Raw genomic sequence first — 16447 nt, forward strand, 5'->3', positions numbered from 1 at the left:
AATAGACCAGGTTTGGTGGCTCATGCCTGTAATCCCAGCACATTGGGAGTCTGAGGTGGGCAGATAGCTTGAGCCCACGATTTCGAGATGAGCCTGGGCAACATGGAAAAACCCCATCTCTACAAAAAATACAAAAATTAGCTAGGCATGGTGATGTGCACCTGTAGTCTCAGCTACTTGGGAGGCTGAGGTGGGAGAATCATCTGAGCCCAGGAGGTCAAGGCTGCAGTCAGCTGTGATTATACTGCTGCACTCCAGCCTCGGTGATGGAGCAAGACCCTGTCTCAAAAAATAAAAATAAAAAAATGTTTAAAGTTGAACAATGTCAGGCATGACCCAGGTTCATCCTCTGTCCTCTCTGTCCTCTGTATCTCTGATATTTGTGAGACAGCTCCAGTAACATTAAGAACCACAGCTTCCCACCCAATATAAAGGGGCAGAAAAGGGACTGTCTTTTCCTTATATCTCACCAAAAGACTCCACTCATGTCTCATTGGCTAGAAGGGAATTATGTGTCTTATCCGAAGTGGGTAGCTGGTAAGGAGCCTGGAATGGCCATATTTGCCTCTGTTAACTCCAGATCCACCCTGTGGGCCTGGGGTAGGGCTGTCCTTATGCAAAGCACAAGACTCTGGAAACACAGAGATTCCAGGGCAAAATCAGGTTAGCTCACAAAGAAAAAAGGGAGAGTGACTAATTATTGGGAGAAAAATCTCCATGGGTCTCTTCCACTTTTGCCTGCCTTCTGAGCAAGAAGCATTGACAGCTTTGTTTGTTTATACCTTCTTTAAGGATGTGTGTATAGCTAACAGCCTTGGAAGATGTAGATAGTGTCTTCCTCTGGGACAGAGGGTAGGTTTATTTCATGGCCAGAGTGATAAATATAATGTCACTCTCCGGGGCAGAAATTGAGCAAGTTTGCTAGTAGCTACTATAAAAGATTGGGGTGTCCTAAGTCCAGGGTCCCTCAACTGTGAAGCAAACTTGTTGCACATGCAGCATCCACCTGGGATGCCCTGCACTCCCCCTCAAAGAGAAGCAATGTGAACAGGAAGCTCAGGCTGCCTGCTGTGTTGTGAGTAAAGAAGTCCTTTGTCTCTGACCCAGGATTTTCATATCTTCTGCAGCATCATCAAACTATGGCCATGTTAAACTATGGTCCTGCCAGCATCATCAAACCATGGCTAACTTGTTAGCCTGCAAGTGGGGTGAAGTCTCAGACCTTTCCTAGTTCTTGATACTCATGGCAAGGCAACCATTCATGTTTGGCACCGTGTTCTTTCCGATGAGCCAGGCTATATGCATCCAATTCTCAAATACTTATTTCTGGAAATGAGAATTTGTTCAGTATATAAGAAATTCCTTTTCCACAGGCAGAAACAGGGCAACACTTCGGTCTCCAACTGGAGACACACATTAAGTGAGGACAGTGTCATTGGCTCAAGTGTCTTTTATCCTGTCTCCCTTTTATTTGCTTGCTGACTCTCTCTATAATTATCTCTTTTAAAATGTCAGTTGCTCTCACCCAGAAGACCAAGAGCAATCAGCCACAAACTGAACTCAGAAGCTTTTAAAACCCACTGGCTGTCTGACTGGGGGATGGGGTTTCTCAAAGGCTTCCCACAGCAATGTCAGGAAGCTGACGTTGAGTGACTGAGAAAACGGAGCCCTTTCCTTGGCTCTCACAGTGGGTCTTACAGACCCTTCCTGAGGAAGCAACAGAAGGGGTGTGGAATGTGCTGACTTCATACATATTTCTCCAGCAGAGCCTGAATGGAGGCTCTTTGGGAAGAAAGTTGCTCTTGGAGGCCTTTGGCCTTGAGTCCCTCTTACTGCATCCCGTTAGGGTGAGAGGCTCTGAGCCACACTATTGTCCTGGCAACTTTCTTCCCTTCTCCAGAATAAAGTATTGATGTTAAGATGACGGTGAAGAAATAGGGGATCTATTGGGACAAGCAAAAAGTATGGATGTTTTCTAGCGACTTCTGGCACTCAGAGTTTCTCCAAATAGTGACAGTTTGAAGACCTGGACACGAATTCATCATAGCAGTGAGAGAATAGCAGAGGAAATTAGAGCAGCATTTATCCCTACGAGTCAAACCTTAGGGTTAGACTCCATTTATCCCTAAATTCTATTTCCTTGATGGTAGTTGATGCCTTTAAAATGAAACAATCTTTCCTACTTAGCCCAGGAACCCTCGTTCTCTTGCTGTTCTGACAGCTTACATTTAAAAAATGCTCCTGCTAAAATACAGCGTTATGAGAACAGAACAGATTTAATCTGAAACCAAGGCAACTTTTTCCTCATCTGCTGTATCAGAACTACAGAGAAAGATCACGCAGCCTGTGGGTCATATTATTGTCTTCCTGCATTCTGATCCTACTTCCATGGAAACCTTGATGGAGGTCACTGGCCTGCAAGTTAAATCCAGTCCCAATGACCCCTGGAGGCAGGGGTTTCTAATTTAGATGAGATATTTTTCTGAACTGTGTGTCGAATCACCACAGGTGTTAAAATGAAAGTTCTCTCACTAACGACATGAAGGTTCAAAATTCCTTGGTACAATTAGGTTGATTAAATTGAGCTCTGTGTCTAATATCCCTGTAGCTCAATAAAGTTAATGCAGCTTTCTATGGGGCCCAACACAGAGACAAGGAACAGTCTAGGTCCTGAGAGAATCTGGCCCACTGTGGTTTTTAAATTAGAAGTTTGATTGCTTGTGACACCGTCTCAAAATGGTACCAGCCAAAAGAAGCTGAATTTTCCATTAGCCCAGGAGAAAAAAATGACAGATATTTAATTAAACTGCTTAGAGATTAGGTGGAAGGCTTATTGATGGATAGAGGGGCTGAATATCTTTATAAGCAAAGTTAGGAAATTCACTGGTGTGCCACATCTTTAATGTTGAAAAGAATTCACCTAGCCTAAGGGAGCTGAAGACGTGTGTGCTGCTTCAGCCTGAAGCTGCCTCTCCTGTCAATCACAAGAAAAAATATACATTTTAAAAGCTTGTTTATAAAGCACTAGGTGGTCACTGAGGAACTTAACATAAAACGTAAAATGTGAAATAAGAAAGCTACTTATAGCTAAAGTTAATAAAGCAACCACCCAATCCATTTGCCAGTTGTTGAGAGGTGACTTATTGCAGAGGAAGGTTGATTTGGAGGTGATCTCTAAAAAAAAGAATAATTTGTGGTCAGTGCTAGAGGGTAGGTTACGAGAAGGAGCCTACATCCCAGATGGGGAATAACCAAGGTTTGCAACAGATGATGTATGACAGGGATTATTCTCCAGAAATATTGTGCTACATTTTGGGTAGCCACAGGTGGTCATAAAATGTAGGTCACCCTCATTACACCAATAATTCAAAGGTCCCCAGCTTTCAATAGAGTATAAAGATCAATGAAATCAAGTTTCATAAATTCCCCCAAAGCATTAGCTCTCAACTCTAGCTAGGTGTTAACATTTCTTGGGGAGTTTTTTAAAAATATCAGTGCCAACTCTGGACCAACTGAGTCAAAATCTCTGGACACAGGTGTTTCAAGAGATCTCCAGGTGACTATGAGTCACTTCCCAAGGAGCTACTTACTGAAAAGATAAATCGTATGTGGAGTTAGAAGATACCAAGCTCTGAAATCTAACAAACCTTGGTTCAGTTCCTAACTCACCTTGGTTCAGTTCCTGATTCCACTAACTTACTGAATCTAAGGCACTCAACATGCGCTAACTTCTCCAGACTTCAGTCTCCTTATCTGGAGAGGGTCAGTGATGGTCACATCTTGAAAGGCTTCTAAGATGAAATAAGGAAATAAATGTATACCTGGCACATAGACCCCCAAAACACCCTCGGTTATTCATGGTTAATGATTGACGTTTTATCCTTCTTCCATTGATTTTGCAATTGACCTTTGTAGGACGTGACAGGTTTAGATGATTTTTCCTCTCCCTGCTTTGTTTGTCATCTAGAATTTACTGCTATTTGTTATCTGAGAGAAAAATACTCATGTCTTTCATGCTTTCTGCTCCTCCAGCTGCCACAGAAGTGTCCTTTTCATTTGATGTGGGAAACGGGCCGGTAGAGATTGTAGTGAGGTCACCAACCCCTCTCAACGATGACCAGTGGCACCGGGTCACTGCAGAGAGGAACGTCAAGCAGGCCAGCCTACAGGTGGACCGGCTGCCCCAGCAGATCCGCAAGGCCCCAACAGAAGGCCATACCCGCCTGGAACTCTACAGCCAGTTATTTGTTGGTAAGTAATGGAAAGGTAATCATGGCTTCCTTGTGTTGATTTTTAAGAGTCTACACAATGCAAAAAAAAAAAAAAAAAAAATCAGCTTTTGCAAGGTTTGGTATAGAGATGCTTCCAAAAGTAAGTGTGCTGGCCTCTTATAATCTGCTTCAAGACAGAATGGAATAAGGAAGAAGGTTCAGGAGACCTAGATCTTGTTCCACTTCCACTCTTGGGAGCTCACTGTCCTCAGCTATAAAATCAGAGTGCAGGCTGAGACATCTCTCAGGTCTCTCTAATATCTGCAATTTTAGGTTTATGGTTTTAGAAGTGTATAAAGTTATTTGATCATTTGGGGCATTTGTAACTGTGTGGAAGGAAGGAAGGAAGAAAGGAAGGCAGGAAGGAAGGAAGGAAGGAAGGGAGGGAGGGAGGGAGGAAGGGAGGGAGGAAATAGGTTCTCTAAGTTCAGATTTTTTTTGAAGTGATAAATATAAAGTCATTCCTTTCTTGCCTATTCTCAAGGTTCTAGGCAGAGAAAGATTTAGACTTTTCCTGACATAGGAAAAAAGATCAGTACAAAGACGAAATTTAAACAGAGCAAAAAGTTGAACTACCTATGCAAGAAGTGGATCCAGCCACCCAGTCTAATCTTTTTCACCTGTCTTTTTGCTATTGACATTTCTCAGATGAACCTAAAATTACTTCAAATTCATACTTGTTTCCTATGGCTAGTTGAATATTAAATTTTGTTTTTGAGAATATTCATATGTTAGGAAATTAGCAACTTTTCCTTTGTTGAATGAAAAAAAGAAGTGAGTTTGAAGGACTTTGTGGCTGCCTCATCTTAGACCCCTCTCTGGGTTTCTGGGAGCTAACTGATCAGTGCAGTCAACTGCGAAAGTCTCAGACAGAGCAAGACAAGAATGTGAGCTGGTTGCTGTTCATATTCATAACACCTGCCTCTTGGGCTCCACCCTACAGTAGAACCTCACTGAGAGCCAGTTAATTTTAACAAGGGGCAGAGTCCCCACAGTGTCTTTCATGACTGTGCTGGGATGTTTGAAGAGCGGTAGAATGTCATTAAAAGAAAGGTAAAATTAGATCTCCATTCATTTTGTATGATGTCGGCAAACTACAAAACAAAGGTGTGAGTCAATGAGCTTTGAAAGTGAGACTGACTTTTAACAACCACGTCAGCTGGGGCTATGAAAGAGTCATAGATTTAGAAATAAAGTATTTCCTAATTACAACTGCAAACCAGCCCTTTCCAAATCCTTCCCTCAAGTTATAAATCACAAAATTACACATTATTTTTTAATTAGCTAAATATCAGGTCCATTGATCCCTGCTGAGCACAGTGAAGAAATTTCACTTCATCAACATGTGTTGCCCGGATTACCTAGGACAAGTTTCTTCCTAAATACTGTTAATTCTGAACATACTGGATAAATTCTATGTGGTTTTCATCATAAAAGGTCACCCTACTTGACTCAATTTCTCGTTTTTTTGACCCTGCCCCTGGATATAGAAGTCCAACTTTAGTTTTGTTCCTTTCTGTCGGCTAACTGTGGCTGTGTGGAAGAATTTTGAGGACCTAGTAAGGTTGTAAAATGAAGAGATGGAAGAGTATTTATTATGGTCTTGGAAGGAACATCAATTCACTTAAAGGTGACCCAAGAGTAGCTTAAGAAAAGAGCAAGGGCCTGAGATCGGAACTCTACAGAACCATGAAATTTAAGGGGAAGACAGAAAAAGACTATCTCAGGAAGATTGAAGAGGAATAGATAGAATGAATCAAGGAAAATTAGGAGACGGTAATGTCACAGGAGGAGGAGGATTTTATTAAAAAGGTAATGACAAATAATACTAAGCACCATGAGTAAAATAAGGCTAGAAGCGTGTGTGTGTGTGTGTGTGTGTGTGTGTGTGTGTGTGTGTGTGTGTGCTGAGACACAGTCTCACCCTGTGGGCCAGGCTGGAGTGCAATGGCATGATCTCAACTCACGACTCACTGCAACCTCCGCCTTCCAGGTTCAGGTGATTCTCCTGCTTCAGCCTCCTGAGCAGCTGGGACTACAGGTGCCCAGCACTACGCCCAGCTAATTTTTGTGTTTTTAGTAGAGAAGGAGTTTCACCATGTTGGCCAGGCTGGTCTCAAACTCCTGGCCTCAGATGATCCACCCAACTCAGCCTCCCAAAGTGCTGGGATTACAGGCTTGAGTGACCACGCCCAGCCTGTGTTTTTTTAAATTTAGTAATCGTGAAACCACTGGTGACCGCAGAAACAGAAATTTCAGAATAGTGGGCTGATGTGATGAGTCAGCATTTCTTTTGACTAGAAAACAGTAAGTCTCCAGTCTCAGTTTCTAATTCCTGTCACCTTAAAGGAGGGCATAAGGCACATCTCTCAGATATGAGCTACGTGAGCCAATTTGTGAAATATTGTTCAGCAATAGAAGTCTAGCCCAGGGGAAGTGAGAGGGGTTGTTACAAAAGCAAAAAAAAAAAAAAAAAAAAAAGGATGGCCATGGTGGCTCACGCCTATAATCCCAGCACTTAGACCAGCCTGGCTAACGTGGTGAAACCCCGTCTCTATTAAAAAATACAAAAATTAGCTGGGCGTGGCGGCACATGCCTGTAATCACAGCTACTCAGGAGGCTGAGGCAGGAGAATTGCTTGAACCCGGGAAGCGGAGCTTGCAGTGAGCCAAGATTGTGCCACTGCACTCCAGCCTGGGCAACAGAGCAAGATTCCGTCTCAGAAAAGAAAAAAAAAAAAACAAAATATTAGGACTTAGGTGTTAGTCTCAGTTCACCTCTAAAATAAAAGCATTTTCTTGACCAAGTATTACCATCTTCCCTCTTTGAGTATCTTCTACTTTTATGTTTGTTTGTTTGTTTGTTTGTTTGTTTTATATAGAGTCTTGTTGTGTTGCCCAGGCTAGAGTACAGTGGCATGATCGTGGCTTACTGCAGCCTCAACCTCCCAGGCTCAAGGGATCCTCCCACCTCAGTGCCCAAGTAGCTGGGACTATAGGCTCATGCCATCATGCCTGGCATGAGGTCTCCCTATGTTGCCCAGGCTGATCTCAAACTCCTAGGCTCAAGTGAGCCTTCCACCTCAGCCTCCCAAAGGGCTGGGATTACAGGCATGAGCCACCATGGCTGGCCTCTTCTAATATTAGACGTTTTTGGTTATGTGCTTGGTAATGATGGAACCATGCCAGGATTACCAGGTGGTCAGCCTTCCCACAGTGGTGTATGGTTAACAACAGGGTCTTTGACTACCACCTCTGCCTCTTGCCAACTGAGAAAACACTGACAAATTGCTTAATATTTCTGCATTAAATAGGAATACAGCTCCCACACCACAGTATTAAATGAGATATTCCATGCTAAGCACTCAGGAGAGTGCCTTACCTCGGGTCCATAATGATTGTCATTATTATTAGTAATAGCAGTAGTAGTAGTACTACTACTATTTGAGACAGGGTCTTGCTCTATCGCCCAGGCTGGAATACAGTGGCATGATGCCAGCTCACTGCAACCTCTGCCTCCCAGGTTCAAGTGATTCTCCTCTCTCAGCCTCCTGAGTAGCTGGGATTACAGGCGTGTGCCACCATGACTGGCTAATTTTGGTATTTTTAGTACAGAAAGTGTTTCACCATATTGGCCAGGCTGGTCTTGAAACCCTGACCTCAAGTGATCTGCCTGCCTCAGCCTCTCAAAGTGCTGGGATTACAGACATGAGCCACCATGCCCAGCAGGTCCATACTCATTAAATGTGAGTTTTTTTCCTTTGCTATCCTTTACCTTTTACTCCCTTCACTTTCTTCTTCCTCCATGTAATATTTACCCTTCTCTTAGAGAAGCCTCTTTCAATGGGCTTATTACTTCTTTCTTGTAATATTGACCTGAAATGTGATCACTTCCATTCACCAGCCCTACAGGAAAGCTCACATGCAGAGATGTCCCTCAATATTCAAAATTATTCCGCTAGTCCTCTGCTTACCTGCAGAGGCCACAGGGCAGCAAACTAAGGCCCAGGAATTTTTTCACAGTCAGCCAAGGAAGCAGGAGTTCATCTGAAAACATCACACCAGCATCCCTGCAACAGCTGAGATGTGTGACGGAGTGACCCAAGAGCTGTATCTAGGTTCTAGAAGAAGGGCTTTGATACAACTTAAAGCTGAAACAGACTGAAAATAGCTCTTGACTTTGCACACAGAGCTCTACAGAAGGCCACCTTCCACCCACTTCCTGTGTTAATGTAATCGCCCAAAGGGTTTTTCTTGCCCGCTGCATGGGTAAACCCAATTTACTAAGACAATGTTATTGCAGTAAATAAAGCGTTTAATTAGCACAAGGCCAGCCAAGCAGAAGGACTGGAGTTATTACTCAATTCGGCCTCTCTGAGGACTCAGAGGCTAGGGGTTTTAAGGACAATTTGGTGGGCAGGGGGCTAGGGAATGGGTGTTGCTGATTGATTGGGGATGAAATCATAGGGGTGTGGAAAATTGTCCTCACATGCTAAGCCTGCCTCTGGGTGACGGCCACAGAACTGGTTGAGTTCTGAGTCCCAAGTCTGGATGGAGTCAGGTGGCTTCCAGAATGCAAAAATCTGAAAAAAAAAAATCTCAAAAGACCAATCTTAAGTTCTACCATAGTGATGTGATCTATAAAAGCACCTGAGGAAGCCACACATCTTGTGACCTCTGGCCACATGACTCCTGAGCATTAAGGAATTCTAGAAACTACACCTACATTTTAACAGCGTTCAGGCCTCTCCCATAATTCTAATCTCATGGTCTTTCTTTGGTTTTACAAAGGTTGTTTCAATCTTCCAGCTGGGAGAGAACCAGTTTTAGGGAGGGACAATTATCATCCTTGCTTTAAAGCTAAACTCTAAACTGAATACCTCCCATGGTTAGTTTAGCCTGACCTATGCCCAGGAGGGAGCAAGGACAGCCAGGCTGTGAGGCTAAAAGTAGGATGGAGTCAGCCACGCTAGACTTTTCTTGCTGTGTGATCTTTGCAAAGGTGGTGTCATTAGCGAGGCCAGGCTCACATGTCCTTTTGCAAAGTAACTGAAAAAAAAACACAGAGAAGACACAGTTCACCTCACTGTACATCTAAAATATAATTAGAGGCTATCATCCCAAAAGGGTTAACATAGGTCTTTTGGAAGTTGTAAGAATCTAGAGATTATTCTGGTTTAATCAAAAAGTAACAAATACATTTAAAAACTAAGAGACACAGAAAGAAAAAAAGCACTTGCTGGTATTTGTATGAAAAGTGCAGGAAATTTTTCTCATTTTTTGATCCAAAATGAGTGACCAGCATATGATGAGCTCCCTGGATGGCCCAGCAGAAGCACTTAAGCCACATGGTGATCTGAAGCCTCAGCCAGCCCAGGTGTTTGGACCTGAGCTGTCCGTGGGCCAGATTTTTCTTAGGAGGTGGAGAAAGCAAACAAGCTCATGGTCATTGTCTAAGCATGAACAATGCCAGGCTGGATTGAGCAAAGCCCTCTTTGGCAGAGACATACCAGGAGTTTGGAGTCCTGACAGCTGATAGCAGTGGCAGGACTGGGAGGAGGCAAGGTATCTGCTTGGCCCCCAGCCTGGGAGCCTGGCTGCCAGCCCAGGGCATGGCCAGGAGCTGGCAAGCAAACACCACTGCGGGGAGCCGAGCAGGCTGTTCAGGTCAGGGAGCTAGGATAGGGTTAGCATGCAGCAAGCTAGACACTAGCCAGAGCGTGCAACTGCTCTTGGCAGTCATTAAGGGAGGAGATCAGAGTTAGAAGGTCTGGAGGCCACTCCAGACAGCTTCAGGAAGAAGTCAAGCTCCTAAGTGGCTCCTTGACAGAGGCTGGGTCGTCTTAACTCATGACAAATGTCCCTGCTCCATTTACTGGCCTCTGGCCTCTTCTGAAATCTCTCTAGAGGTTAAAGGGAACCATCTCTTTTGTGCCGTCCAAAAAGGAGTTGAAAAATCACCCTCAGTGCTTCAAGCTCTTTTGCACTGGGCAGAAAGCCTGACTGAGACTCAGCGGAAGGCATGCTGTCTTCAGGAGGTCTCAGAGACTACCTGAGAGCGGGGGAGCCTGCAGCCTCCTCTTCCTCTGACAGTTTGTCTATCAGGAGACTTTTTTCCCCTGGGTGGCAACCTGAGTTTATGAAAGAGTTGAGGTTTATTAAATGGATGTGTAAGCAACCACAGACTGAAATGTTATAACCATTCTCTGAGTCCAACCTCCCCAAACTCTAAACTACAGCTTGTTTGGTCAGCTGCTCCTCATACGCTCTGTATTCCAAAGCCACAAATGGATCATTCCAGTGCCATCTGAAATGCAATATCGTTGAGAGAGCAAAGAGAAAATCAGCATTTGTGTGTAAAGGAGAAAAATGGAATTCTACTAATGAAATGCACCCAATCTATGTATGAATAAAATGGTTATTTCTCATGTCTAAAAAATTGGTAGTAAACAATGTACAATTCAGGCTGGGCACGGTGGCTCACGCCTGTAATTTCAGCACTTTGGAATGCTAAGGCAGGCAGATCACCTGAGGTCAGGAGTTTGAGACCAGTCTGACCAACATGGTGAAACTCCGTCTTTACTAAAAATACAAATATTACTCAGGTGTGCTGGCGGGCACCTGTAATCCCAGCTACTTGGGAAGCTGAGGTGGGAGAATCACTTGAACCCGGTAGGCAGAGGTCACAGTGAACCAAGATCGTGCCACTGCACTCCAGCCTGGGTGACAGAGTGAGACCACATCTCAAAAAAAAAAAAAATGTACAACTCAAATTGCAGGAATTATAACCTAGAGAATGTATGCCTGCCCCTGTTTCCTGCAAACCTACCTCAAGAGCAACCACGTGAATGCTGACTGAGACATCCCGGTGAACCCCAAGGCCAAGTGCTTCCCATGCTTCCCCTCAATGAATCCACACGAGTCTATAACGTAGATAACATTGCTAATTCTTGTTTTATTCTCACATTAAAGATTAGTTGACTCACCCAAGTTCATGCAGTTAGGAAGAGACAGAGATGGGATTTGGTCCCAGACAGTCTGACTCCAAAGACTCAGCACTTTAATCATTCCTCTTGTCAAAGCAAAAATTGCACTGGACAAAGTTGAACAGGCAAGGAAGATCTTCATTCAGGGCTGTTGTGACAGGATAGAGAAGCCAGAATGCAGTTGAGCTCACCTCCACTTCAGCTAAGGGCAGGAGAATTTTGTTTCTTTATTTTGATTTTTTTTTTTTATTATTTCACTGAAATACAGTGGGAACGTTTTTAAAAGCTGGGATGGGAGGGATCATAGGGTGTCTGTGTTTGCTAATTGGATCTACCCAAAGGAAAAGTAAACTTGCTCAGATCTTCATGATGAGAGGTAATTTTACAGCTTGGAGCCAGGCATCCTGTGAAGTTAGGCTCCCACCCTTCCGTGGCTTCTGGGAGATGGAGTGCTATCTTCCAAGTTCTTGAAAAAGCCACTCCTGGTTGTAAAACTGGCCGACAGCTTTTTTAAAAATTTACATCTCAAAAGGCAGAGAAAGAATTAACAAAAGTAAGTAAGTACTCTTAAAATGCAATGTCAGGGGTCTGGTCCGGGTGGAATTAGATGGGTTGGTGGGTCCTACGTAAAGTTTAGTCAAGCCGAAGTCAAAATTAAGGCCCTCTTGGTCAGCCTATACCAGCGTCCCCTGGCTGAGATGATACTGTGGCCCAGGGGGCATGTAGAAAAGTGCGGTGACATTGGGTACTCCCAAAGCTTCCCACAACGTGCAGGAGAATCCATCCCAAGGAAGATTTGCACGGCCCACATGCAATACCGGCCCCTTGTGGAGCACTCTCCCAGTTATGGAGTCTGTGGGAGAGACTACGGTTGACAGGCAGTGGTGAGTCTGGGCATCAGGCAGCCCTGGCTGGTATTCTGCAGATTACAAAGTCACCATGGCAAAGATCTAGGCTGGCAGAGAGTCATTGTCAGATACAAAGGGTTTGACTTAATGAGAATTTCATGCCAAAGCACTCTTCTCAGGGAATGAGACTTCTTCCTTGAGAGTCTCTATGACATGGAATTCTTCTTCTTCTTCTTCTTCTTCTTCTTCTTCTTCTTCTTCTTCTTCTTCTTCTTCTTCTTCTTCTTCTTCTTCTTCTTCTTTCTTCTTCTTCTTCTTCTTCTTCTTCTTCTTCTTCTTCTTCTTCTTCTTCTTCTTCTTCTTCTTCTTCTTCTTCCTCCTCCTCTTCCTCTTCCTCTTCTCCTTCTCCTTCTCCTTCTTCTTCTTTGTTCTTTTGATAAAACTTTTACAAAGTCATCAAAGTCAGCATGGATCTCTAAGTCTCAGACACATTCTTCTGGGCTTTCCAGGCTCTCTCAGCAGCATCTCTCCTGCTCTCCTTCTTGAAACACTTTGTTCCCACAGATTCCACAGTCGTGTGCTGTCCTGCTTATTTTTCCTACCACGCTGGCCATCACTTAGTCTCTCCTGCATTCTCTTCTTCCTCCACTTGAACACTAAGCATTGCAGTGTCACAGAGGCTTCCTGTCTTCTCATCCGAATATTGTCCTGGATGATCTCATTCAGCCCACCATCCAATGGCTTCTGTTACTAGTTTGTGCCAATGCCTCTCAAATTTAAATCTCCCGGCCTCACTTCTCAGGAACTCCAGATCCACTTATCCCACTTTCTACTTTGTGTTTCAACTTGGATATTAAATGAGCGTCTTAGAATAAACATGATGGGAGAGAACTCTTGATGCCTCCTGGAAATTTGTTCCTCCAACTGCCCTCCCCATCTCAGTAGATGGCGTCACCATCCAATCCACCCATCCACCCCAAATTTGGAGTTACCGCTGATTTTCTTCTTCCCTTTCTTTCTTCTCTTTCCCTCATCGCTTCCTATCCAATAGTAAGCCATGTGACTCTACCTCCAGACTATCCCTCAGATGCATCTGAGGCAGGAGAATAGGGTCTGGAGGCAGGGAACATAGGCCGATTCATGCTGACTTCCTGGAACTAAATCAAATGGAAACTCTTCAGCAATGAAAGGAAGGTGAATGGCTGTGTAGCTTCACTTCATCCTCTCCATTTACCTACGCCACACACCGAGTAATATCCTCGCCATTTACATAGGGTGCATACTGAGTAAATGACTTTGTCACTTGACTTCATCTTCTTCATTTACATAGGGTATATACCAAGTAACCAATGGGAAACTTCTAGAGGGTGTTGAACCCCCAGAAAATTATTATTATTCAGAAATAAATGAAAATATTTACTTATGTGTCCTCATCCTAGAAGGTAAACTACATACAGCATAGACCAAGGATAGGGTCCAATAACCACTGGGCAATGGTTACCCAATAAATATTTGCTGAGCGAACATTTGGATGAATAAATAAGTGATTCTTATTTTTCTGGGTTAATATCCATATTCAAAATTAGATCATCTCCTTTCCAAAGCAAGAAGGTATTTTTCCTTATAAACCTTCTCCAGAATTCTTTTCTCAAAATTTGATGATATTTGCCATCTTGGGAAATATCTTTTTACTAGGAACCACAGACCAAAATCAAGCATGACAGAAGCAACAGCAGCAAAAAAAAAAAAGAAAAAGAAAAAGAAAAAGCCATAGAGAAAGTCAGCATATTATGAAAGACAGCATTTCAGATCAGTTTAGAGCCTGAGCATAGTTTTCAGTCTTCCTGATGTCAAATTGAGGTCTTGCCTGTTTGGCAGTAGCTGCGATGCTGGCTGGAATCCTAATGCAGAGTTTCTGCCTCAACCCTTGTAACTAGTTCTTGGTTCTCTCTGGGATACAAATAGGCAGTGATGTCATGATTAGAAACCATTATCATATGTTAAAGAGTAAATTAATTTGCTGGGCAAAATCTAGTAAAAAAAAAATTACTAAATAGAAATCAATCAACTATATGCAAAGCAAAAAGTACAAATGAAATATAGAAGCTCCTCCAAGAAATGGCTTCTCCTTCACAGCTGTTCACTGCAAGGGTTACCAGCCCTCTATTCTTTTCTGAACCTGCCGGGCCACCACACTCGAGTCAGCTGCTATCCTCTCAATAGAACCATCTCCACCTACTACCCCTACTAAGGGCAAAGGATGGCCCCTTCCCACTTACAGTTGCCATGGACATTTTCTGCCCTTTGCCCTTTAGGGATCAAAACTAACTGACTTCTGCAATTCCAGCTCCCCTTTAGTCAGAGCGTTACCATAGGAAGTGAGTGATGATAGGTAACATGTTTCGCCTTTCTCTTTTTTTTTTTTTTTTTTTTTGAGACGGAGTCTTGCTCTGTTGCCAGGCTGAAGTGCAGTGGTACAATCTCAGCTCACTGCAGTCTCCGCCTCCTGGGTTCAATCAATTCTCCTGCCTCAGCCTCCCAAGTAGCTGGGACTACAGGCACACGCCACCACACCCAGCTAATTTTTGTATTTTTAGTAGAGACAGGGTTTCACCATGTTGGCCAGGATAATCTTGATCTCTCGATCACGTGATCCACTGGCCTCGGCTTCCCGAAGTGCTAGGATTACAGGCATGAGCCACCGCGCCTGGATAATTTTTGCTTTTTTTTTTTAATGTGCTCCCAAATAATCAAATCAACAGTGTACTTTTAATGTCTTTTGAGCTCCCAACTAACTAAAAGATAATCTATTAACTGTATTATATGGGTAGAAACTTTACGATGCACATTCTGAGCCTGAGAAAGTAAAGGTTCATCTTCTCATGTGTCACAAGACCAAATGCTTCAGGGACTCCGGTCTTTCTTCCAACATTCTCATGGCAATTGGAATGGTCTGATGCAGAGAAGACATTTTAATGTAAAGGGACCACTTTTGCAATCAATATGGAAAAATATTTTTCAACAAATATATCAAATAATTTCTCATATAGATTTTTTATCTTTCCAATAAGGACTGAACTAAACTTCATGATAATAAATGGCAACTGTCCCACAGAAAAAGACTGTAATAAAAAAATTAGCATCAATGACACAAATATTGAAGAAGGGATAGGTCCTCGCAACCCCATAGTGCCTCCCACAGTACACTAAGAATGTGAGAAGAAAGAGGCCCACTTTTAGTATCCTGCCTTCAGATAAACAGGGTTGTTTCCTGTTAGATGCTTGCCTTTCATGTTTTCATCTCACAGTTTTGTTTCTGCTCCTCCTTCGTGTTTTCGAGGCCCCCTGATGTGCAGGATATTGCGTGGGTCTCTCTTCCTTTCACGGTCCCGTTGTCACATCCTGACAATGTTCCTCTTTCATTTTAATTTCACTTTATTATGTTTTTTCTTCACCATTGCCAGCTTCGCCCTCTCGCCATCGCCTGCACCCACTGAGATGTATTTTATGGATGGTCTTCTAGTCCCACCCTCTATCTATCCGTTCAAAGCTTACACATTGTTGTGGAAATTCAGTGTTGCCTCTTGTGTGCCATGCTTTATGTAGATGGCATTGTACTACAGATCTCATTCTGTTTCTTCCTGTCTTCCCTCTGCCTTATATTGTTAAGATCCATTTGTGTAGTTCCCTGAATACTATGTGCATAGCGCTCCGTTATGTGTATTTACCACGCATCATTTATTCTATCCCCTAATGATGAATACCTAGGTTTCCTGCAACTCTGCCACCACAAATAACCCTCCAGGGAATATATTTATGTACATCGTCCGCCACCTGTGTGAGGATGTCTTGTGTGTGTGTGTGTGTGTGTGTGTGTGTGCGCGTGTATGCCTGTGTGTGTCCCCAGAACTACTGAGTCATAGAGTATGTGTGTACCTACTTTCCCTAAGCACTGCTTGGCCTGTCAGTTTCTGAGTATGTACTTATGCATAGCCTACTGCATACGTAGGCTTTGTATGCGGTATATAGCCTATTGCTGTTAGGCTACAAACCTGTGCAGCATGTTAGTGTGCTGAATATTATAGGCAGTTGTAAAACAATGGTAAGTATTTGTGAATCTAAACACAGAAAAAATATGGTGTAAAATAAAAAAGGGTACACCTGTATAGGGCACTTACCATGAATGGAGCTTGCAGGACTGGAAATTGCTGAGTGAATAGTAAGTAAATGGGAAGGCCTAGGACATTACTGTACACTATTGTATACTTTAGAAATACTGTATACTTAGGCTACGCTAGAATTATTTTAAAAAGTCAATAATAAATTTACTGTAGCTTGCTGT

The 16447-nt window shown here is 43.2% G+C and overlaps 1 protein-coding gene across 1 annotated transcript in view; it reads left to right on the top strand.

Annotated features, from left to right (window-relative positions):
* The window catches only part of CNTNAP2 (contactin associated protein 2), a 2242274-nt gene that overhangs the window by 1968013 nt on the left and 257814 nt on the right, over positions 1–16447 (top strand). Inside the window, exon 17 of the mRNA XM_073009464.1 lies at positions 4033–4251. Within this exon, the coding sequence (XP_072865565.1) occupies positions 4033–4251 (219 nt within the window). The remainder of the gene's footprint in view (positions 1–4032; positions 4252–16447) is intronic.

The sequence above is a fragment of the Chlorocebus sabaeus genome, chromosome 21 (assembly GCF_047675955.1).
Source record: "Chlorocebus sabaeus isolate Y175 chromosome 21, mChlSab1.0.hap1, whole genome shotgun sequence".
In the NCBI taxonomy this organism is placed as follows: Eukaryota; Metazoa; Chordata; class Mammalia; order Primates; family Cercopithecidae; genus Chlorocebus; species Chlorocebus sabaeus.